The sequence below is a fragment of the Camelus bactrianus genome, chromosome 19, assembly GCF_048773025.1.
Source record: "Camelus bactrianus isolate YW-2024 breed Bactrian camel chromosome 19, ASM4877302v1, whole genome shotgun sequence".
Lineage (NCBI taxonomy): Eukaryota > Metazoa > Chordata > Mammalia > Artiodactyla > Camelidae > Camelus > Camelus bactrianus.
This window is the reverse complement of record NC_133557.1, coordinates 22,945,102-22,970,131: the sequence shown is the minus strand read 5'-3', so window position 1 is coordinate 22,970,131 and position 25,030 is coordinate 22,945,102. Positions and strand designations below refer to the sequence as shown.

General features: G+C 48.5%; 2 protein-coding genes across 4 annotated transcripts in view; both read left to right on the top strand.

The window, feature by feature from the left end:
- PTGIS (prostaglandin I2 synthase) overlaps window positions 1-15,199 on the top strand; it is a 34,950-nt gene extending 19,751 nt beyond the window's left edge. For both annotated transcript variants that reach the window (XM_074347419.1, XM_074347420.1), the window contains 5 exons: window positions 514-695; window positions 6,684-6,852; window positions 7,789-7,970; window positions 9,158-9,309; window positions 11,832-15,199. In XM_074347419.1, the coding sequence (XP_074203520.1) occupies window positions 514-695; window positions 6,684-6,852; window positions 7,789-7,970; window positions 9,158-9,309; window positions 11,832-11,976 (830 nt within the window). In that variant the 3' untranslated portion in view covers window positions 11,977-15,199. The remainder of the gene's footprint in view (window positions 1-513; window positions 696-6,683; window positions 6,853-7,788; window positions 7,971-9,157; window positions 9,310-11,831) is intronic.
- Window positions 15,200-15,331: 132 nt separating this feature from the next.
- The window catches only part of KCNB1 (potassium voltage-gated channel subfamily B member 1), a 103,794-nt gene continuing 94,095 nt past the window's right edge, over window positions 15,332-25,030 (top strand). Inside the window, exons 1-2 of one of the 2 annotated variants that reach the window (XM_074347417.1) lie at window positions 15,332-15,578; window positions 24,357-24,755. The gene's annotated coding sequence lies outside the window, so the exon portion shown is untranslated. Of the gene's footprint in view, window positions 15,579-23,559; window positions 24,756-25,030 lie in introns of those variants that run through there. The other variant, XM_074347416.1, reaches the window with a different exon arrangement.

Here is a 25,030-nt window from a genome sequence, read left to right as displayed (position 1 = left end):
GGGCCGCCCGGACCCGACCCTCCGACCCTCCCGTTGGGCCCCTTCCTGGCCCCCCTCATTCACTGTACCTGCCTTTCCTGCAGGTAGTTGAGTTTGAGACGCCAGAGCCATCTGCCCTGGCTTGCTGGTCAGCTAGGTTGGTTCTGATGTCTCCTGAGTGAAGCTGTGCTGAGTCTGCTCGCCGGGTCTCCACGTGCACGTGGGCTCTGGGATCAGACCCTGGGAAGGGAGAATGCAGCTCCCTGTTTCCTGTCCCTTCCCTGCTATGCAAAGAAACCAGTTCATTTAACAAAGGTTTATTGAGCATCTACTCTGGGCCAGGTCAATGTTTAAAGGGCTTCCCGCTGGGGTTCCCACGGGCCTGTCCCTGTAGCTTCTTTTTCACAGGAACTACCCCCAACCCCGACCAGAGTAAGACCCAGAAGACCCTTGGCCTCTTAGGAGGTCAGGACTGGGAGGCCTTGGGCTGGAGGTGGATCTGTAACCCCCATCCTCTGTGCTCCATCCCTGCAGGGGATAAGGACCGGGTATGCAAGATCAAAGGTCACCTGTGGAAGCTGCTGTCCCCAGCCAGGCTGGCCACCCGGGCCCACCGGAGCAAATGGCTGGAGAGTTACCTGCTGCACCTGGAGGAGATGGGCGTGTCGGAGGAGATGCGGGCGCGGGCGCTGGTGCTGCAGCTCTGGGCCACACAGGTGGGTGCGAGCAGGTGTGGACGTGAGGTTGTGCCTGTGCTTGTGTGTGTGTGTGTGTGTGTGTCTGTGTGCACACACGTGTGTGTGTGTGCTGTCAGGTGTCAGGCACGCTCAGGCACACACCCAAGAGTACATATGCGTGTGCCTGCACGGGGCTGTGAATGTGCCCGTGTAGGTGCAATGTGCGAGTGTGCCTGTGTGGGCGTGCGCACACACACCTGGCTGTCTGCCCCAGTTCCCTGACCCTCTTAACTCAGTCTCATGAACATGACCATTTATTCAGTTTTTTTTTTAATTTAGAAAAATGTCAAACTTATAGAAAAGCTGTATGAGTAGTTTAATGATCTCATATCTACTTCACCTTGATTCCCCAATTTTTAGCATTTGACTACATTTGCTTTCTCTCTCCTACTGTGATTATCTGATTGAACCACTTGTAAATAAGTTACAAAGATCATGATTCTTTGCCCCCAAGTACTTCAATATGCCTCTCGAAGGAGCAGGGATATTCCCTTACGTGACCATGGTGCGGTGATCAAATTGCGGCCGGTTAACCCAGACACAGGGTCATTATCTAACATACAGTCCATATTCCAGTTTTGCCAGTTGTCCCAGTAATATCCTTTATGGCTCATCTTGGTCCAGCCTCCAATCCAGGATCACACAGTGCATTTAGTCATTCTGCCTTTTCAGTTTTCTTAAATATGGAACAGTTTCGGTGCCTTTCATGGTTTTTCATGACCTTAGCATTACTGAAGTGTGCAGACCAGTTATTTTGAAGACTCATTTAAAAGTTCCATTGAGTACTTACTCTGGACCTTAAAGACCCTGTTTTGTGTTGGTTATGTTTTAGCAAGGGATGGGGGTGGGGCGGACATCAAGGAAACACATACAGGGTGATTTTAGATGCTGATATGCAGGATCTAAAACAGGGTCATAACTAGATAGGTCCTGGGGGGGTCTATCCTGGCCAGGGTGACCAGGGAGGCCTCTCTGAGGAGGAGATGTCTGAGCTGAGCCCTGGATAATAAGAAAGAACTAGATACAGAGACTTTGGGAAGATGTGAGGGTAGAGTATTCCAGGTAGAGGAAACCGCAGGTGCAAAGGCCCTGGGGTTGGATCACATCAGGTGTTTGGGCAACAGCAAGGAGTTGAGTGTGGCCAAGCACAGTGAGGATGGGTAGTGGGACTGAGGGAAGAGATCATGGAGGGTCTCGTGGGCCCTAGTAAGGACTTGGGTTCTTTTTCTGGGTGAGGTGAGAGCCCTGGCAAGGTTCTGAGCACAGGAGAGACAGGATCTGAGGAGCAAGGGCAGAAGCAGGGACACTAGCGAAGAGACAATGGTGGCAGGACCAGGTGGTGGTCATGGAGATGAGGAGGAAGTGGTTAGATTCTGGAAAGGAAGGGAAGACAGTGCCGGTGGCATTGGTAATGGACCACATACTGGAATAAGAGAAAGCAGGGCTGAGGATGCTGCATTCCCAGGCCTGGCTTCTACCCTGGCCCTGGCCCCTGAGCCCCCTCCTTCTCTCGGCCCCACCTCGGCAGTGACAGTTGCATAGGCCAACATTTCTGGGTAATTCCTCTCCCATCGACTTAGAACTTATTTTTAGTTTTCTCTCCAGAGCCTTTAACTGTCCTTACAGGCAGAGGCTGACAAGGGCTGGGGGCTGGGTTTAATCAGCATTTGGGGCCCCATTAGTGTCTAATAACATATTTATGGGCCATGACTTGGAGCTCCAAACTGTCCCCAGAATCCCTTATGGAAGTGACCTCTGTCAGCAGAACTGGATGCTGGCCTGAGGGCTTGAGTGGCAGAAAGTCTGGGGCCAGGAGAACTGGATGGGAATTGGGGACAGGATGTCCTCTGTAAGAGTGTTAACCTCTTACAGAGCCACAGTGCATTTGGGGAAACTAAGAAATCAGCATTGGTGCATTACTGTTAATCCTCTGAGACTGAGTTGTTGGCAGCGCCCAGATTTCAGGCAGAAGGGAGACCCCAAGATCTGCAGTCTTGAGAGCAGGGCCAAGAGGCTGTGTAGCCCAGTGGTTTAGGGGACTGGCTGTGTGACCAACCTGCTTAAACTTGAATCCTGACTTTGCCACTTCCTAGCAAGTCAGTCCCTTAACTTCTCAGTGCTTCAGTTTACCCATCTGTGAAAGAGACAGCAGGGCTTCGGTGACGCTGTGGTGAGGATGAAAGGAAATGATGCACGTAAAATCCTGTAACTGTGTTCAGTAGATAACCAGAGCTCAGAAAACATACTAGACAAATACTTAGCGAGGGAGGAGAGCTCCCTGAGGCTGCCGTGGAAGGCTCATCATGGTCCTGGCTGCCCTCCCAGCTCTGAGCTGTCAGGCAGCGGGTGGCTCTGCTGACCACAGTGATGCTGGGATTGACACCGTGAACTGTGGACACAGTCAGCTCCCACGGCCCCATCCGTCAAGTCTCCTTCTTCTGTTCCTTCCCCACATCTGGCTTGGCCTCCGCAGCCATGGCCCCAGGAACTCCTCGGTGGTCCTGAGTGGTGGGGGGTGGGGACTGTGGGAGCTGCAGGGGCGCCAGGTCTGCAGATGGTCAGCTGGAATAGTGATCATGGTGGCACTGTGACCTAGGGGTGGAGAGCAGAAGCAGTGTTCCAAGTCAGACAGACTTGGGTGGAATCCCAGCTCCACTGCCGACCAGTCCTGTGACCTTGAACGAGTCACTTCACTTCTCTGGGCTTCAGTTTCACCATCTGAAAAGAGGAGGCAGTAAGAATAATAGCTGTACAGAGAACTGGGTTTTCCCCTTCAGTGGTTTTATTTTGAGATAATTTTAGATTACAAAAGAGTTGCAGAGATAATACAGTTTCCAAATACCCTTCACCCAGCTTGCCCCAGTGTTAACCTCTTACAGTACATTTGGGGAAACTAAGAAACCAGCATTGGTACATTACTATTAATTAAGTTTGTACTTTATTCAGATTTCCCCAGTTTTTCCACTAATGTCCCTTTTCTCTTCCAGGATTCCACTTTGCACTAAGGGTATTTTTAATTCCCTTAGAAAAAAATTTAATCATAAACAATGACAAGAAATGTAATCTGTAATGTCCCACCCCTCAGCTCTCCATTCCTCGAGCCTCAGGTGGGCTTTTCCAGATGGTGGCAGTGAGGGCCACCCGCGGCTCCTGGCAATTTGGCAGTCCCCGTGGAGGAGGGCGCCTCTGTCCTGTAAATTCTAGCACAAGCCCCAAGTCTGATACCCACTGGCCCAGCCCAGGTAACTTGTTCCCTCTAAGTCCATCACTGACTGAGTGACCCAGGCTGGGTCCCATGGCCACACCTGAGGTCTGGAGAGGGTGGTTCAGTCCCAGACGATCCACACGGACTTATAGTGAAGTAGAGGTAGTTTTCCCAAAGGAAAATGTGTGCTGTTACCCAAAGGCGGAAGATTGTGCAGGTGTCCCCAATTCCTATTGACTGACAGTGTGGTGCGAGGTCCACAAGGTGGCGCACGAGAGTCGCTGAGCACGGAGTCTGATCACAGTGAGCGCCCCCTGGAGGTCACCTACTGCCATTCACAGAAAAGTAGAACACAGGCGCTGCTGGCTGGTGGACTTTGCGGCGGGAGGGAATAAGATTAGACCGGAAATGTCATCCTGGGTAAACTGAGGCAGGGCCTCACGGGAGAACACATCTTCCAGGGTAGTGGATTAAAGATCTCTTATGGTTGTGTGGTCATGCACACACACAGACATGCACACTCACATCTGTGCAGATGGGTGGAAGGCAGTCTTTGTCACCTCCCTAACTTGCCACAGCTTCTCCCTGGAAGCAGAGTTAACTGAGCAGCCTCTTGCTCCACTCCTGCTTTCCGGTTAGTGAGTGGTGGCCCCCATCTGACCATCCAGGCAAGATGAAATGGCCTTGGCATGGAGTTAGCCCAAAGCTGAATTATTTATCACCTACATGCCCCTGGCTATTTAAGTGATGGACAGCAAGTGACCTTGCTTTGTCTCAGGCAGCCCTGAGGTGCTGGAGGAAATCTCAGCAAGAGTCCAAGGCCCCCATCTGTTCTGAAACCCCCGGGAGAGGGCTGGTGGAAGGAGGGGACCAGCTTTGAGCACCTGCTCTGTGCTCAGCCTCTGGGGCTCGCTTGTATTCCCTGAGGCCGCCCCAGGTGTGGCCATGTTTTTATCCTCATTTTACCAAAAGGGAGGTTCTGAGACCCAGAAGGGGGAGTGGCTTGTCCAGAGGCACAGGAAGTGGGCAGGTGAACCCAGCTCTGCCTGGTTCTGATCCTGGTTCAGGGCTCTGCCAGCCCACCTCCCAGGCTGCCTCGGAGGCCCCCAGCCCAAAGAGACACAGGTGTTTACTGGACAAATACCACTGAGCCCTCACTACCTGCTGGGCAGTGGGGAGGGACTAGGGACTGCTTAGTTTTCCTTTTCAGTAAAAGGTGTGCTAACGGTGCTTGCTTGATGGGAGGATTGGACGAGGGAACCTGGCACCTCCTTGGTGCTGAATTCATGGCAGCTAAAGAAAGAAAGAAAATCTGTTTCACCACCACTGATGCTTTAGTGCATTTATTTACCGCCTCTCCCCCTCTCAGCTTCTGTCCCAGAGGCAACCTCAGCTGCCAGGTTCTCGAGTTTCCTTCTAGAGATGGTCTGTGTTTCTTCATATATATCCCTCTTTAAACATAGACACAAATAGCAGCACAGTGAAGCCCCTGTCTTGGCTACAGTCCCCTATCAGAGTCAGCTCCTTTTTAACAGCGTCCAATGTCATTATCCTGTGGACAGATCATCATTTATCTACTGATCTCCTATTGATAGGCATTGAGGTTGCTTCCAGTCTTTTGCTGCTACATCAGCACTGCCGTAAATATCCTTGTGCAAATGCCCTTTGGTCCACGTGCAGTTATGTCTGCAATAGAATTTCTGGATAAACATGACATTTAATGACTACTTAATGTTCCATTATTAAGATTGGCTAGGATAGTCATTTACGGTAGACAAAAATCTTCCTCCAAATGGAGGTGAATTGGTATTCCACCTATGTCTAGAGTTCACTTAAGGACACCCCACACACATTTTAGCCACATGCTGAATAACAGTCTTAAAATACTCAGCCAAGGTTGAAGTCTTAGAGCAAGAAATTTTATCCATTTTTCTGATTACTTAACAACTGGGACGTTTTACATCACAGGCATCACTGATCCTTGCTGCTTTGCTATATATGTACACAACACTCAGATATTTGAAAGCCAACATTCACATGTTGTATCCATTTGCTATTGTTGCGTAACGAACAACCACAAAAACTCAGTGGCGTACCCCGATGAGCATTTCTTTAACTCACCTGTCAGAGGCTCTGCTGGGAATCAGCTGGTCTAGACCGGGCCGAGCTGGACAGCTCAGCTCTGCTCCTTGTGCTTCTCATCCTCCTCTTGGGACCAGCCGGCTGCTGGGCAAGTGGACACACAAAAGCTCTCTTAAGACCTAGACTTAGAACTGCTGGTCAGTCAATTCTGCCTCATTCTATTGGCCAAAGCACATCACATGGCTGAGCCCAACTCCAAGGGGCTGGGGAAATACACTCTGCCCCTTTAATGGGAGGAGGTGTGGAGTCACATGGTAACATGCACGGATAGGGGAAAGGGTGGGGAATTGGAACCAAGGACTCACCCTCAGACGTTAACAGTAGCCTTAATTGAGAAACTTTGTTCATATTACCAGCATTTACACTGATTAGCTTTGGAGATGACCTGTGTGACCTCAGATCAATGATTTTGCTCAAGGTCAGGGATGCCAAGAATGGCCTTGAGGTAGGCATTGGGCTACGCCAAAGCCACAAAGCGTGTTTGGGCTGCGTCCTGAGGCTGAAGAGTCATGGGTCAAGCAGGGCTGGGAGCCCAGGCCTGTGTCCATGGCACAGACCCGTCAGCTCTCACCCCAGCTTCGCCCTCCTGATGGTGTGCTGGGGGCTCCTCCTCACTGCAGGGGAACATGGGGCCTGCTGCCTTCTGGCTCCTGCTCTTCCTCCTCAAGAATCCCGAGGCCCTGGCTGCCGTCCGTGCGGAGCTCGAGCCTGTCCTCTCTCGAGCGGAGCCGTCCGTGTCACAGATGACTGCCCTCCCACAGAAGGTTTTGGACAGCACGCCTGTGCTTGGTGAGACACACCCTCTGAGACGTTCCCAAAGACTGGGTCATCGTGGGCCCCCAAGCCCCGCCCCCCAACATGGGCTCCCGTCGTCCAAGTTCCATCAGTCTGACCTAGAGTCCTCCTGCCTTCATAGACCTGACATCTCCATGCCCTGGTCTCCACTATCCAAGGCTCATGGTTTCAGTGGGAGATTTTTGGTTGCAAGTGGCAGAAAGCCTAACTTAAACAGGCTGAAGCAGAAAAGGGACTTTGTTTGGGGGCAGGTAACTAGAAAGTCCAGAGGGACTGGCTTCAGGCACAGGTGGATCTAAGCAGTTTAACAAGACCATCAGATCTCAGTCTCTCTCCATCCTCAGCCCCGTTTTCCACTGGGTTGGCTCTGGGCTGACTTGTTCCTGGCCTGTGAAGGTGTGCTTCTCTGCAGTGTCCCTACCCAGAGTCCCAGGACTGTGTCCAATTGGCTCTTTTGGGGTCATTACCTATCTTGAACCCATCATGGGGTTCAGACGGTTGGGATGCTGTCATCAGCCAGTCACAGCCCAATCCAAGGTGTTGAGTGTGGAATCAACAGCTTAACCCCTTAGAGTGGGAGAGGGGGTGGTCCCCAGAAGAAAACCAGGGAACTGTTTCCAGAAGGGGAATGTATGCTGGGCAGGCAGACACAGCCAATATTCTTGGCCCTGCTCTCTCCCTAGCCTTCCCTGACATCTCCCTGGCTCCCACCATCCCTCACAGCTTCTTTTAGGGTGAGATCCAAACCCTCACATCCAAGGTCTCTGAAGAGCATGGCAGTCACATCTCATCACTTGGCCTGCTTTGGCCTTGCTTTGTGGTGGTGGACAATTCATACACCCTCTCCGAGCCTCCCTACCTGCCTCTGTAAAGTGAGGCCTGGAGGTGGCATTCCAGTGGCTGACTCTCCCCTGTCCCTGCCCCGTGCAGACAGCGTGCTGAGTGAGAGCCTCAGGCTCACCGCTGCACCCTTCATCACCCGCGAGGTCGTGGTGGACCTGGCCTTGCGCATGGCAGATGGGCGGGAATTCTCCCTGCGACGTGGTGACCGCCTCCTCCTCTTCCCCTTCCTGAGTCCCCAGAAGGACCCAGAAATCTACACAGACCCAGAGGTAAAAGGCATACCAGAGATCATGGGGGCAAAGTCAGTGCTGGATCTGAGTGGCAGCCCACTTCTGCTCTTTGCTGTGTGACCTTGCCCAGATTTCTTCACCTCTCTGTGCCTCTGTTTCCTCACCTGTGAAGTGGTCGTTATAAGAGCACCTACCTTGCTGGGTTGTCAGGAGGATGAAATGTGATCATGTAAGACGTCAAAATAGCACGAGGCATACACTGAGTGCTTTGCAAGGGACAGCTGAGCAATTCTTCCTGATTTCACAATGTTCTAATGTCAGCTTCTCAACACTTTTCCCTCTCTCTGGACTTCAACATGGTGCAAACTTTCACAACAGATGTAAGTGCTCCCTGCGTGCCAGGCTCTGTGCTGTGCATCCATCCATCCACCCACCCAGCCATCTATCCATTCACCCAGCCACACATTCATCCCTCCCTCCCTCCCTCCATCCATCCATCCACTCACTCTTCCATCTGTCCATCCACTTGTCCATTTACCATCCTTCCCCCCATCTTTCATTCAGCACCTCACCTCCTCTGTACAACAAGCCCTGTGCTCAGATAGTCTTCACATCACCACTCTACACTGCAACCAAAGGAAACTGGCATTCTCTTTTTTAAAAAAATAATTTTATTTTAAATTGCAGAGTAATATATATTTATAGAAATACGTAGACATATATATTTAAAAGTGGAGATTTGTCTTCGTTCCCCTTCCTCTCCAGTTCCACGGGTTCCCTAACAGTGGGTGGAAGTGTGTCCCTCAGATAATATCATGCTTTTACAGACATACCCACAACACACTCACACACATACAAATAGGCAGGTGTGTGCACAGGATCACACAATACGTGCTATTCCAAAACTTGCTTTTTTCACTCAACAACCAGTCTTAAATGTTCCTTCTGTGTCAGCATGCTCAGACCAAGCTCAGCCTTGTAAACAGCTGCCGTAATTTTTAACCAGTCCCCTATCAACTGCACTTCACCTTCTTTCCTGTTTTCCTCTCTTATAAATGCGAGTGTGATGAACATCCTTGCTCATTTTTCTTTGTGCAGGCGTGTTTTGAACCAAGGACCTCATGCATGCTAAGCACGTGCTCTATCACTGAGCTATACCGCCCCCTCGTGCAGGCATGTTTTGATTTTGGGGGTGGCGTCAGAAAGGGACTTCCTTCCTGTCTCAGGTATTTAAGTACAACCGATTCCTGAACCCTGATGGATCAGAGAAGAAAGACTTTTACAAGGATGGGAAGCGACTGAAGAACTACAGCATGCCGTGGGGAGCGGGGCACAACCAGTGCTTGGGCAGGGCTTACGCCACCAGCAGCATCAAACAGTGAGTACCCGGAAGGGGAGCCGAGTGCCTCGTAAATTCTCCTCCCTGGGCCCACGAGCCTTGGTCCCCTGATCACAGACAGATTGAACCAGATATTATGACATCACCCTGTCCTTCTGTCCAGCTGGGTAACCTCTGTGCCTCTGTTTCCTCCACTGTAAAGTAGGGGTACTGATCAGACGACATCCTAGGGGTGTTGGAACACATGAATTGGACCTTTCTGGGTACTTACCCCACTGCCTGGTTCACAATAGGTACTTAATAAAAGTTAGTTATCATTGTAATGACGAATACCACTATTATTAATGTGCGGGCATTATGCTGGTGAATGGACACATTACACTAACCGTTTGGCCTCAGTTTTCTCAGCAGTCAAATGGAGATCATAAGACAGCCGGTTCTGCTCTAATGTCTCACCGGCATTCCTAAAAATCACTGCACCACAGGAAATCACACAACGAAAAGCACAGGATTGTGCAGGAGATGGGGGTGGGGCCCAACACTCAAAAACGTCATCAGTGACACACAAAAAGATACGCACCTAGGAAGATATGGTGGTACAGGCTCACACGTGTTAAATGGAATAAATAGAAACACCTCAGTGTTATGTACAATAAATATTGCGCTTTACTGTGAAAACGACCTGAAGTTTGCCGTGGAAGCGGGTGTTGGATGGAGCTGTGAGCTGCAGTGAAGTGTGGAAGGAGGGGTGTCTGAGATCAGATGCCTGCGGGGAATGGCGAGGCTCACCACCCACCCCGTGAGCTGAGGTTGCTGGTGGATAGAGTTTAGGTGTGTGCGTTTTATGAATTCCTGCTCAGCTGGGTTCATCCGAGTGTGGTTTGTTATTCTCCTAGTGTTTCTGGCAGATGAAATGACACGTAAGGAAATGTGCAATTTGCATTATGCTTCGTTCGTACCCTAGGAGATCAATGCCACTGGAATGAATTCATGTGTTCAAAGCAACTATGGTAGCAGAATCGACTGCATTTCCTACTCCATGAAGTTTTCGGAGGGATTAAAAAGAGATGATGGATATGAAATGCTTAGCACAGGGTCTGGCATAAAGTGGTCAATGAATTAGTTAATTTGTTGTTCTTTTTGGGTTTTTTTGGTCAGGGAAGAGCTAATTAGGTTTATTTTTTTAATGGAGGTACTGGGGATAGAACCCAGGACTCCATGCATGCTGGGCATGCACTCTACCACTGAGCTATGCCCTCCCCCCAGTTTGCTGTTATTTTTGTCTCACTTAATCATTATGGTAACCTTCGAGGTGGTCAGTTTGTCACTGATGCTAGAGGTCAAATCATTTGTCAAGGTCAGGCACCTGGTAAGTGGAGGTAGGTACCAGGATCCAAATCCAGGTGTGGGTACAGAACCACCCCTCCTCGTGTAAACTCATCCTCTACCGTCCTGCTGCTTCAAAGCTGGAAGGGACACATCTCACCTCTTTGACCCTCTTTGACCAGACAGGGAAACCAAGGCCCCGAGGGGGAAAGAGACCTCACAAGGGTCACACGCCCTTAAGAGACGGAGCCCAGGTCTGCCCCCAGCTCTCCTTCCCAGGGCGCTGATGTTTCTTCCCTCGTCTTCCCTCTTTTCCACTTGTTCAGTAAAATTAAAGAACCCCTGCCGTGTGCTCTGTCCCGCATTGGGCACCTGGGTCGCGGTGAGGTGGGTAGGACCCAGAGCAGTAGAGGACCCAGTCTGACCTTTACTAGCACAGGTGGTGGTAAGATCGCAGGTGGGCAGGAACCAGGTAACATCAGCTGGGGCCGCCACCACCTTTACGGGCACGCCGATTACATCATCCGCCGGTTTGTGTGCTTGTTAGGACAGCTTTCCGGAAGATGGCAGCAAAGAGTGCCTGCCTGTTCTTGCAGAGTTGGTCTATTCTAACAGTTTTCCCACAGTAAGATGTCTTGAGGGAGGGGTGCCTGTTTCTGATCTCACAAAGGCAGCTACGGTTTAGCGTCAGCCCTAAGGCAGAGAAGGGGTGGGATGAGTATGGTGGAAGAATCAGGAAGGGTCACTGTCCTTGTTAATCAGGAGAAGCAAGGCTCTGCTGCTGCAGCAGACAACCCCCAAGTCTCACTGGCTTGTCCAACAAAAGCTTGGTTCCCACACAGGTCGGCTGTAGGTTTGGGGGGGCTCCTCCCCTCCGAGCAGGGACTCAGGGGCTGGGCTCTTTCCATCTTCCCGGTTCATCATCTCAACGTGAGGCCCACACAGCTGCCAGGCAGCAGAGAAAGCTGGAGTCACGCACTGGCTCTGAAATGCTTTGGCATGGAACTGACATAGGACGCTTCTGCCCCCAGCCCATCTGCCAGGACCAGGAACTCATGGACTTTGGTGAGCAGGAAGCACTCGTGCTCTGCTCTCTCACCTTCCTTCTCCCACCTTTCCCGAAGTGAGAGCTGGGCTCAGACTCAGGAGGAAGCCATCGCCTTCCTGCCTGAGTCTGGATGACCACCCCCCCCCCAACCCTCCCAAGTCACACCTTGAACGCTGTCTCCCTGCAGATTCGTGTTCCTCGTGCTGCTGCACTTTGACCTGGAGCTGATCAGTCCAGATGTGGAGATCCCTGAGTTTGACCTCAGCAGGTACGGCTTTGGGCTGATGCAGCCAGAACACGACGTGCCCATCCGTTACCGCACCCGGCCGTGAGCTCCGGGGCAGACGGGGCTCCGCGGGTGCGCGCCTCCACCCAGCCCACCGCCCATCGCCCAACTTTCTGTGCCTGCGTTGGGCCTGGGTGCAGAGCTTTGAACACCCAACAGTGCCACCATTACTCCTTCCCTGTTGTTTTGTTTTGTTTTCCTGGAAGGCTGTGTCTGGGGGAGGGGAAAGAAGGGAAGCTGACAGAAGGGGGACAAAGACACCCAGAGCTCTACAGATTATCTGCTGCAAAGGTTTAGTTTCAAAATGAGGCTCTTTCTGCTGCCAGCGCCCCCTTGCTCCTCTCACCTTTAGGATATCTGCTAAAGTGAGGGCAGACAGGGCAAAACGAGACCTCACTGCTCTGCCCTCAGCCCCTGAGGGGCCGCCGTCCAAGCCCCTGACAATGGTGTGGTTCAGGGCTTAACCAGTCAAAGCAGATGCTGGCCAGGAAAAGGCCATTCAGGGCCTAGCAGTGTGTCTGTTGAAATAAACTCTGTCCCAAAATTCTTATTAAACTGCCTAAAGCCAAGGAATCCCTTAGGTTCTGCTTTCCTAGGTGCCCCATTCGCTAGACACTTCCTGCTTCTCTCTATTCACACTGATCCTTGAGAAGACACGGGAGGGTGTCCAGAGGCTGGTGCACCCACAGTGCAGGGCGGGAGCGCCCGCCAGATGCTGGGCTCTGAGCAGCCGACTTCTCTGCACTAGAGTTTCGGGTTTCAGAGGGGATGGATTTTCCCAGTGCTGGGACTCCAGCAGGGAATTAGCAAGACACAGTCCAGATGGGATGGCCCCCGTGAAAGGAAGCAGCCAGGGCTCCTGGGACTGGTCAAACCAAAACAGAAAGAGGACGTATTGGCTTCCTACACTCTAGCCCAGACGCTTCAGCTGTGGACACCCTGCAGACTGCAGACCTGTTCTGTGTGGCCTACACTTACAAAAATTACGTCACTATTATCTTATCACCTTTGGGAAAGTTGATTCAAAATGTCCAGCTTCTCTTGAAAACTGGAAAGATCTGTCCACACTGGGCATATTCCCAAGGACAACCATGGACCAGAGCTGAGTAGCAGCTGCCTCCCTCATCTGGGGCAGTGCGCTCTGGTTCACCGGGACCTTTACTTGATCTGCTTCTCCATTCATGGTACCTCCTGTTCCCCCAAAAGCACTCATGTTTGAGAACCCTGTTCCCACTGTTAGAGGTGATATTGTAGGAGGTGGTGGGAACCTGCTAATTGATCCTCAGACCAATGGATCCTATCCTAAGTGTACTCCCACCTTGATCAAAAAGATCAATGATGAAAACTTGCATCTGTTTTACGGGGGAAAAAAACAGATCAAAAGAAAAATTACCTGGAAACCTTTATATGATGCTAAGTATTACTAATATTAGGTCCTGTTCATTGAGGACACTCTAAATGCCTGTGACAGGAACAGTAGACACAGTATTTCTACTTTGTCATATCACCTCTGTGAAGAGAGGATTTATAGATGAGGAAATGGGCTCAGAGAGGTGAAGTGACTTGCCCAGGGTCACACAGCTTGTAAACTGTTAGAATTCTGCAAACAGACTTACTGTCAGTTGCAAATGCTAGATGGGCAGCTCTGTGCTCCATGGGCTCAAGGAGGTGGTGGAGGGGCCGTTCTGCTTGGTGTCAGGGAGCCGACAGAGCCAGAGGCACCTATAAGTGGATGCATCCCATGAGACGTAGACACACATACACACACATAGCCGGGACCCTGTAGCTTTGGCTGGAGGGAGGAGAGAGGACCTGAGATCTCTGAATGTTCCAGGGTCTTGTCTCTTCTTGGAGTAGCACGGGGGCTTGGGGGTTTCCCTGGCCTTCAGCCTCCAGGTGGCCTCAGGATTCCCAGACAGATGCTATGATTGGCAGGAGGCAGGATATCCCCAGGGAAACCCATCTTCACGCCTGGGTGACCCCCGCTGCTGCCTGCTTCTTAACTCTGCAGGAAATCAGGGCTGGCAGCTTCCTGTGGGAGGATGGAGCCGGTTTCCATGGCAACCCTCAGCTGCCTCATCCTGGCTTGGAAGGGAAGGAAGGAGGCCAGCAGAAATAGCTCCAGGAAGATCTCTTGTGCGTGGCTGCTACCCTGATGTGCTGGGGAAAAGCCCTCTGACTTCCCCTCCCAAATCAGGGCTGCTTTGTCACTGAGACTACAGTCTCACTGATGTTCAGAAAAGGGCCTGTTCTTTTTAAAGGTGGCACTTCCTTGGAGCCACAATCGTAAGGAAGAGACGAGACGATTCTCCCACCAGGCAGCTCCAGTTCGTACTGGAGATATTGAAGTATAGTTTGGGAGATGAAGCTTTAAACCCACCCTTGTTTTAATCTTTATTAATTTTCTTTTCTTTTTTCCCCTTTTAAAAACTATAAGTTATGGAGAAAGAGGGAGAGATGAGTGGGTTAGCCCCTTGGATCTGGTTACTTAGAGGAAGGTACCCAGACACCATTGTATTTCTTCATACCTGCTTTAGAATCACAAAATTGCAGAACATACATTAGAAGCCCTCATAGGTTGATCTAATGCAGTGTTTCTTTACCATTGTCATGATTATTATTTTTTGCTGTATTTTGTATTGTTGTTTATCAGACATTTTCCTTTAAACAGACTCTTTTTCAACTTAAATATGTTTAAAAAGGGAACTTTTTCCACTGCCGGTAACTGACAACATGTATCACTTGCTGCCAAAAATAGAAGGTGACTGTGAAAAATAAATCTGCTGGGGAGGGGTCCTCCATGAGGAGTCACCAAGGCTCAGAGCCTGAGATCTGTCTCTTCTCTGATACAAAATGAAACAAGTGTTTCAGTCGTGTTAAAGCCGCGCCAGCACCACCCTGAGACTTTATCCTTGACAATCACGGGGTGGAAGGGACAGGAAGAGGAGTATGCTGCCCACCTCTTGGGTGTGCATTACACGTGGTGCAAGGGCCATCCAGGGTCATCTCCTCCCATCAGTGGGTCCCGCCCACAATGAGCTGGTGACTTCCTACCTGCCCATTCTCCAGATGGAGAAACAGGCTCTGAGAGTTGAACTGTCTTGCCCAGTGCCATTGATTTGGATGTTTATTGGTTTGTTTTTTTTAAAGACAGTGTTTTGTGAGTAGCAGTGATTGTTCCGCCTTGCTATTTTAATAAAGAGTTCTATTTTCATAAATTGTTGAGTGGAAATGTGCTGAAATATATTAAATCATCCTTGTTTGTGGAACTGCCTCCGAGTGTGATTCGGATTGAGTCGGCTGTGTCCAGAATGGTGAGGTTAGTACCTAGGAAGGGACCACAGAGCACCTACTGTGTGCCTGGCTCTGGGACAGGGCCTTTCATAGACAGAACCAAGTCAGTCCTCCAGCCACCCTCCAAGTCATACATTGTTATCTCCATTTTTACAGAGGAAGAAACTGAGGGTCAGAGAGTGAAGTGGCTGGTCCAGGAACACGTGGTTAATAAGTAGTAGTCACAGGGCTCAAATGCAAGTCTCTCTGCCTCCTGAGACCGTGTTCAGAATCTTTCTATCAACAATCCTCCTGATGGCAGAGGAGGGACTGGATGCCCATCGAGGACCCTGGGGACGAGGCTCACAACCCAAAGTAAGGCAAGCAGAGAAAGTCTCTTAAAAATCCACTGAATGTTCTCTGTCCATGCAAATGTATGCATGTGTTCTAATATAAAAAAGAAGAGGAGAAATGAATTAGCTTTAGGAAAAATTGCAAAGTGTAAATTGTTTTTTTCTCTCTCAAATCTTTGAGTGAAAATAATGTCCTGAGGCAAATGTCCCTCACATCAGTTTCCTCATCTGTGGGGGGGCCATGGAAGCATATTTGGTGGGATTGGATTTGACTGTGAGCGTAACACAGCAACATTTTACACATTAAAATGTTTACATTCAACACAGCAGCCATTTCTTTCTCTCTCATGCAGATACATGAGACCAGAGGTGGTGTGGCACCTCCACAGTCAGCAGACCTCTTCCTTTTGGTCCCTCCAGCATCTGTAGCCAGTGCTTTCCACCTCAGGGTCCAGTATGGCTGCTTGAGCTCCAGCCATTTTGTCCACATTCCAGCCAGCAGTAAGAAGAGAGGAGCAAAGAAGAAAAAAATCTACTGCTTCTCTCCTACTGGTCACAATTTAATTATATGACACTCCTTACTGCACAGGAGGCTGGGAGATGTAGTCTTTCTCTCCAGGAGACCAGTACATGCCCCTGGAGGGGCACTGTATCTCAGCTTGAGAAGTGCTACATTATGCTCTCCTGTTTACCAGTCATGGTCTGAGCCACATGCAAGGCCAGAAGGACAACACTTGGCTTCCCTGAGCCATTGACTTTATATCAGAGGTCTGTAACTCCAGGACTTTGACCTTTCAGACTCCCATACCATAAAAGTCAACAGAAAGACTGTAGAGTTTTATTTTGCCAGGTAAAGACATTAAGGAATACATTTGTCATTTACTTCCATGGTCCATCTACAAAAGGATATTTGAATACTCCTAACACAGAAAGGTAGGTTCCAGATCAGAATTAATACAACCACTCAAAGAGTCGATATTAAATGGCCCCAAAGAGGAAACAACCCAAGTGTCTATCAACTAACTGATGAGTAGATAAACACAACATGGTATATTCACCCAATGGAATACTATTTGTCAACCAAAAAGAATGAAGTACTGGTATATGGTACAATATAGATGAATCCTGAAAACATATACTAGGCAAAAAAAGCCAGTCACAAAAAGCTACATATTGTATGATTCCGTTTATGTGAAAAGTCCAGAACAGGCAAATCAATAATGTTAGAAAGTAGGTTAGTGATTTCTAGGAGTTAAGGGGCAGAGGGATGGGGAGAAATAGAGTGACTACTAAAAGGCATGAGGGAGGGTGCCTGTTAGGTATTGTGCTTAAGTTCAGAGGCTCTGAGCATAGCAGAAACTGAGCCTCCAGAGCCTCGAAAACAGCCTTTTACATCCTGAAAGTAAATATCAGATCAGATACTCCCTTGCTTAAAAGCCATCAGTGCTCTTGCCATGAAATCCAAACACCTGCAGACAACCCTCGCCTACATGGTTTTTCTCTCCTCCTTTGTTTTTCTCTCCTACTCCTTCTCAGCCCACTCTTGCTCTCACACACTCCACCCTGGCCATACCTGCCATCTTCCATCTCCTTCAACCTTCCGTCCTGCCCCAGGACCTTTGCTTCTGCTCTCCCTTCTACCTTTATGGTTTGGTGATCACTCTAAGACTCATCTGCATCATCACTCTCTCAGGGAGTTCTTCAGCTGAAGTCACTTCATTATTTTCCCCACTATTCTTTTTTGGTTTTTTAGGGGGGGGAGGTAATTAGGTTTATTTATTTGTTTTTAGAGGAGGTATCAGGGATTGAACCCAGGACCTTGTGCATGCTAGGCATGCACTCTACCACTTGAGCTATACCCTCTTCCCTTTTCCCCACTGTTCTTACTCTCACACTTTTACTTATTTCCTTCACAGTGAATATTAATATTAGATTATTTTTAAAGGTCTGTGTTTATGTCTCCTGTTTAAACGTGAGCTCCAGGAGGGCAGGTTGGTTTCAACACTGCTGCATTCCCAGCATGCATCCTAAGCTCAGCACCTAGTAGGTTCTCAGGAAATATGTGCTAATAAGTGAATGAATGGCTTTTTTCTCATCTTGGGAGAGTTTATCCTTTATCCTAGATAATGAGGAGTCATAAAGGATTATAAGCCGGGGAGTGACATGATCAGACTTGTGCCTTTAAAGGTCAATCCTGGTTGCAGGTGGGGAGGTCGGGTTCAAGGAAGTTTAAAATTGGGGAAGGGAGATCAGAGAGGAGGCAGATGAGATCAGGACAGAGTGGAAAAGGGCAATGGAGGCGAGGTAGGAGAGACATCAGTCCTTAAAGGGCAGGAGGGCTGGATTTTAATGAAATACTATCTTAGGAGAATAGGTTAATTAGCTCATGATCTCTGTGGCTTTGCTTTCCTCCTATTGCTGACTTGTTCCTTTTCTCTCGCATCTTGGAGTCCTCAGGCTCCTCTGTGGGGAACAGATATTAGTTTACCTCTAATTGCTCTGCTGGAAGCCCATGTCTCAGTCCATCCTCATCCTGTATTTAATCACTGTTTGGCCACAGACCCTGGGAGTCAATGGCTTTGGCCAAGTCCAGGCCATGAAGGGGCTCAGTGGACCACATACAGGTTTACCTATCTCCCTCTGTGGGGGACCCTCGTGTGGAGTCCACCTTTCCTCCCAGGCAGGGGGCTCAAGAGACCATACCAGGGCTTAGCATGGAGTGTTATATGAAGTAAACACTACAAATGTTAGGTGGTAGATGGGTGGGGATGGCTGAGTAAGTGGGTAGATTGTGGCTGGGTGGCTGGGTGAGTGGTGGGTAGATGCATGAATATTTAGGCTGCATGAGTGGGTGAAGGGATGAATAAGGAGGTAGATAGATGTATGGGTCAGTAGACCGATCGATAGATGAGTGAGTAAGTGGGTAAGTGATTGGGTATATGGTTGGATGAATAAATGAATGGACAGATAGACAGGTGGGTGGAAAGACAGATGATTGGATAGGTAGATGGATGGATAAATGGTAGGTGGGTGAATGAGTGGGTGGAAAGATGGATGATGGGTAGAATATGTGAATGAATGGAAAGAAAGATGGATGAGTGAGTGAGTGCATGGACTGATGGGTGAGTGGGTAGATAAATGGGTGTATAGATAGTTTGGTAACTGAATATGTGGATGGATGAATGAGTGGTTGGATTGATGAGCAAAAGATGAAAAGATGAATGGATGAATATTTGGATTGGACAGAAAACCAAGGAACCCACTCACCCACATACCAGGAACCTGAGCCAGGAAACCAAGGGCTTGATAAAGGTATCAGGCTAGCATAGAACAGGCACTAGACTCAAACATCTGATCACTCAAGGATCATCCAGCAGCTAATAGGTCTTCTTTATGTTAGAATATTGAGACCAAGGATGAGAAAGCTAGAAAGAATTCTAAATGGTGTCAGACACATGCAAAGTATTCAGTACAGTGCTTGGTATACAGTAAGTGCTTAATCAATGTAAGCTGCTATTACTGTGGTTGTTAGTATTGTTACTAATGTTATATTAGTGTGTACTTGCTAGTGTTACATACGCTGCTAAGCTTGTCACATGCATTATCTCATTAGTCTCCCCAGCAACCCTGGGAGGTAGAGTCTATCATTAACCCCAGTTAACATGATTATGATTATTATTATTGAGTTTTATTATTATTATTGGGACAAAAGAGAAACAGGCAAGAAGACTGGAGTCCAAGCTGCTGCAAAAATCCCTGAGGCTGCTGGAATTTTATCTGGGCAAGGCCACAACATAGAGCAGTTGTCCTGAGTGATGTCTGCTCAGATGTCAATTATTTCCCTTGAGCCTTTGGGTAACCCCATAACCACCCTCATAAAACAGTTATTCCTTCCCAAGGGTCCATGGGCAGAGGGAGAGGGGGTTAATTAGTCTTGCTCAGTGCCCAGAAGTGCCGGGAAATCTGACTATAACACTCAGTGGGATTAGAAATAAGTGATAGCTGGGATTATGGAGTGCAAGGAAAAAAAAAATCTGACTTCAGATGAACATGTCTCTTGCCAGCCCAGCTTAAAGGGGGATTCATTTATATTTAGATGGATGAATTAGGCTGACTTGACCTCATTCAGCCTTGAGGAAAATTCTCAACACCTCTCAGTGGGAAGTCTGCCCAGCGGGCCTGAGCAGAAGATGTTTATGACCTGGGTCCAGTACTCAGCTGCCCACTCTCTGGTTGACCATTAAGATGCTGTTCCTCTTGATGAGCATTTTAGTTTTCCCATCTGTAAAATGAGGTGGTTATACTTGAAGTCTTAATGCAGGGCTCCTTCTCTATAGATTATTCCAAGTTTTAGTACTCTTTTTTCATAGTTTCTGATAAGTACATTATAAGGAGATGGTAAACTTCTGGTTAGTGGAGAGAAAATCGTATCAGTTTAGCTCTTTGTGACACAAATGACAAAATCACAACTCAATCTGGCTTTAGCTCACAGAAGTGGAAAATCCAAAGGCACTGCCTTCAGGCATGGCTGGATCCAGAAGCTCTGATGATGTTGTCAGGATTCAGAATCTCAGTCTCAGGGATCTACATTACCTTCTATTGGCTTTATTTCTAGATAATCTCTCTGTTTATGATGGTGGGAAATTCTAAGGAATGAAGCCCAGATGCTTTCAAATAATTTATAGTCTTTTCATCCAGAAAATAAAAATTCTAAATTGGGCACTATGCAGAGCCTGGGAAAACAGAATGGCAAGACAATTTCTTTGAACTTCCCTGGCCTTTGTATACAAAAAGCATGGACTTAAATTTATATCAAGGCCAGGCAAGTAACATAAATGAGAAAAGTGACTTGAATGAAGAACATTAGGGAGAAGTGGAGACTGTAGCAAAGTAGAGAGCATATCCTGCCTAATAGGGGCAGCTGTGATTTAAGACCAGCCACTACTCTGTGCCAGCTGTAATTACCATGTTACATAGGAAGGTGGGCCAGTGTTAATCAGCTCCTCTAATTTTTCAAGAGAAGCCAGAAATCCAGATTTTCATGTAAACTCCTCTGACATTTAAAGATTGATTCAAACTAAAAAACAAACAAAAACTGTAATGACCCACACAACAAAATTCTGCAGATAACCAGCTCATGACCTCTGCTGTTTGGCGTAGGGGATTGCCCAGAGGACTGAACACTGCTTACATACTAGCCATTTCTTTTAAAAAGGTATATACAAATATCAGTTTAGCTGACTTGAAACTGAATCATCTCAGGGGGTCTCCTCATGAAAAGCTTGGAGTCAGAAAGAGGGGCTGTAAGAGAACTCTTTGCCAATTTTATTTCTTATGTATCTTCCTCACATCCCCACCAATAGGATTGGATACTCCTAGAGTCAAAGGTGTGTCTTATTCATAAATTTCTTAATATCCCCTCATATAAGAGGATATATTTATTCATTCAACAACTATTTATTGAGCAGTAACTCTGTACCTGGCATTGTGCTGGGCACTATGGGAACAGTGTGTCAGACACTGTTGGTTGCCTACCCAACTTTAATCTTCACTTCTTCCTTGTTAAATAAACTTCAATTTTGTAAGGGCAGTACTTGGCCTAGCCCTCTGGGGCGAATCATATTTCCTTTGGCAGTGATGGGTATAGGAGCAGCCATGTGACCCATGGTATGGAACTTGTCAGTGGGTGGAAAAAAGCATAAAAGGAGAATTATTTTTGGCCACCTCAGCCATCTCCTTCTTTCTGCCTTTGAATATGGTTTTAGAGAGACTGACGCTGGGAGTGGTGGCAGCCATTTTGTGACTAGGAGGCAACAAGCTTGAGACAAAGAGCCAATATATTGTAGAAGGCGGGGGCGAGGGGAAAACAAAACCTGGGTCCTTAATAACACAGTTGAGCCGCTGCATCAACTCTCACACCACCCTCTTTCTGAATTTTTGTGTGAGATAACTAAATATCCTTATTCTTTAAGCCCCTGTTAGTTACATGTTCTGTTACTCCAGATGAACAAGAGAGACCACCTCCTGCCCTTGGGTAACCTACAATCCATCAGCTAATGAGAGCTAATAATGAGTTAGTGCTTTGTGTAAATTCCTCATAATAGTTTACATTCTTGTTTTACACAGAGAAAAATCGAGTCTCAAAGAGGTTAAACCACTTGCCTAAGGTCATTCTGCAAGTAATGGCACCAGTCATTCTGACTCCAGAACTCACTCTCTGAGCCACTAGGCAATACTGACTTCTGAGTAAGTTTGCACTGAATTCTTTGCACTGAGTAAATAAGAATTAACAACTAGTAACAACAGAACTGTTGCTAAAAAGTTACAGAGATTTGGCTGCACTTCTAAGATCCAGGTGTACCCAGAAGTTCTTTATCTGAATCTGGAGCCAGAGCCCGAACTTTGCAAAAATTGAGTCACCTGGAATGACGAATCTGAATGACATGGAATATCTAGCACTAGCCTTGGGCTGGGGTAAGACTCTCCCCTGTCAGAGCCCTGTGGCTGTGAAATTGTCCAGCCATTCCCACATGCACATGGGACTTCTTGGCTTAAAATTCTACCATGGCTTCCCATCATTATTAAGAAAAACCTCAAACTCATTCCTTAACCTCGAGAATAAAATCCCAACAAGACTCTGCCTGGCCTGGTTCCATCCACCGCTCTGACCTCCCTTCCCAAGTTCATTTCTACCTGAGGGCTTTGGCCCCTTCTGTTCCCCTGCCTGTACTTCCTTCCTCAGAATGTCACACGGTTGTCTTCTCCTGTCCTCGGTTTCTCACCTTAGATATGTCACCTCCTCCAGGAAGGCTTTCTGCTTGATCATTCTATCTAAACTTGCTGATGCCTTTCTCAGTCATGGTCTATCACTTCTTCTTGCTTACTTTTCTTCACAGCATTTATCACAATTAAATTATCTGGTTTATTTATTTGTTTGTTTATTAACTGTATTCCCCCTCCGGAATATAAGTCCATGAGTATAAGGACCGCCTGTTTTATTCTCACTGTGTCTTCAGTGTTCAGAATAATAGTTGGCACATAGTAGATGCTCACTAATTACTGGTTGAGAGGATAGCATTTCCAGACTGGGAAATACTTTTGCCTTCTATTAAATTAATTGAAGGTTTCCTAACCTTGGCACTATTGACATTCAGGGCTGGAGAATATTTTATTTTATTTTTTAACACCTTTATTGTGGTATGGTTTCTGTACGGTAAACTACACATATTTTAGATGTACAGTTTGATGAATTTTGATAGATGTGTACAACAACGAAACCACTACCACAATCAAGACAGTTAACGTTTCCATCACTCTCCAAGAAGTGCAATTTTCGAATTCCCAATTTATCCCTCCCCACCTGGTAACCATAAGTTTGTTCTCTATGTCTGTGAATCTGTTTCTGTTTTGTAGATAAGTTTATTTGTGTCCCTTTTTTTAGATTCCACATATAAATGGTATCTATGGCATCTTTCTCTTTTTGGGTTACTTCACTTAAAATGATGATCTCCAGGTCCATCCATGTTACTGCAAATGGCATTGTATTCTTTTTTATGGCTGAGTTGTATACCATTACACACACACACACACACACACACACACACATATGTACACCACATCTTTTTTATCCAGTCATCTGTTGATGGACGTGGAGAATTCTTTACTGTGGGGCTCTGACCTGTGCATTGGAGGATGCTTAGCAGCATCCCTGGTCTCTACCAACAAGACGATGGCACCTTGGACAAGGATCATGATGGTGGAGGTGACGAAAGTGAACAGATTTAAAATGTGTAATAATATTATGGGCAACTCTATGGAAATGAATCTTTTAATTTTAGAAATGAAAGGAAGGGCCAGAAGGGGAAGGATCTACCTTAGGGCACTGTGGCTTGTTCAGTTTGTCTCCTCCAGAACAGGGGGCCCAATGCTGTGTCCCCAGCACCTATTCACTTATCACACAGTAAATATGTACTTGAAAGAATAAATGAGTAAACATGGGGCCCAACTATGGCATCCTTAGAGAGGCCTTGCTCACCTCTCCAGGTAAATCCTTCGGTTTTATGTTCATTTCTGGAAATGATTTGATCAATTCTGTCTCCCCCACTGGGCAGAGAGTTCCAGGGGAGGACGTGTTCTTTACTGAACCTGGCACAGGACCTGAGAAGCTCTCAATAATCAGCTGTCCAAAGTAATGAATGAATGAACGAATCACCAGCTCACCCCTCACTCTCTCTTCCTGTCACCTTGCTTATTTTTGTTCTTAGAGGTTATCACCAACCACCACATTCGCATTTGTTTGTTGGTACATTCATTGCTCACCTCCCCCCACTGGAATCTAGAATTCAATTCTAGAATTAGATTTCAGAATCTAGAATAGAAGCTCATGAAAGAAAGGGCTATTTAAAATCGCAATCTTCTCCGCCACCCCCCGCCCTTCTATCCCTCTCCTCTGCTTCAGTATCCTCACACTGACATATCTTATCACCACCTGACATATTTGACTTTTTGGTTTTGGTCTGTTTCCAACCAGCTCCTCAAGGTCTGGACATTTGCGTTTGGTTCAGAGCTGTATCTTAGACGCTTGTCGTAGTGCCTTGCCCACAGAAGGCGCTCAAGCCACGTTGTTGAGCCGATGAAGGAAGGCGGGATTGAGAGGCAGGCAGTGGAGGTAGCCCAGGTGGGAAGGGCTAGACCTCTAGGTACATCTCTTTCTCCCAAACCCTCAGCCCGCCCCCAGCCTCACCAGTCAGCTGGGCCGGGCAGGCAGGAGTTAAGCGGCACGCACGCTTCCGACCCGCAGGTGGCGCCGTCCCGCCTCAGTGCTCGACTCCGGGCTCTCCGAAGTGCGGGACAGAATCGCAGCGAGCGGGGAGCCGAAGCTCAGACCCGACTTGTTGATCTCGCCCAAGCAGCCGCCACCGTTGCCGCGGGAGCAGGAGGAGGAGGAGAAGGAGGAGGTGGAACGGAACGTGCTGCCGGATCTCTGTCCTGCCACTCGCGCCCCCAGGGCCCTCCCGCGCCCCCAGGCTTGGAGAACGCGCTCCGGCCCCGCGGCGCCTGCAGCTTCAGCGCGTCGCCTGCCCGGCCGGCTTAGGCCGGGCCCGGCCCGGCCCCGGGTCCGCCGCTGCCCGCGGGCGGGGGCGCCCGGGCGGCCGCGGCGATGCGCGGTCCCTGGCCCCGGGAGGCGGCCGCCCTGGGGGTGAGTGTTGGGGCGCGCGGCGGGGGCGCAGAGGGACACAGGAAGGGAGCTCGCTTGCCGTGTTTCGGCCTGTTGGTCTATCCGGGCTCCGCGGTTTCAGGCTGCGGGGGGGTGGGGGTGGGGGCGGACAAGGTCCAGGGCCAGGAAAGACGCGCTATCCCCATTACCGGGCGAGAGGATAGGGCGTGAGCTTCTTATGCCTGGGGGCTCAGAGGAACCCCCGAAATCACCAGTGCGCGGAGGGAGGAGGGCTCCTTTTGAAAAGGCCAGAAAAT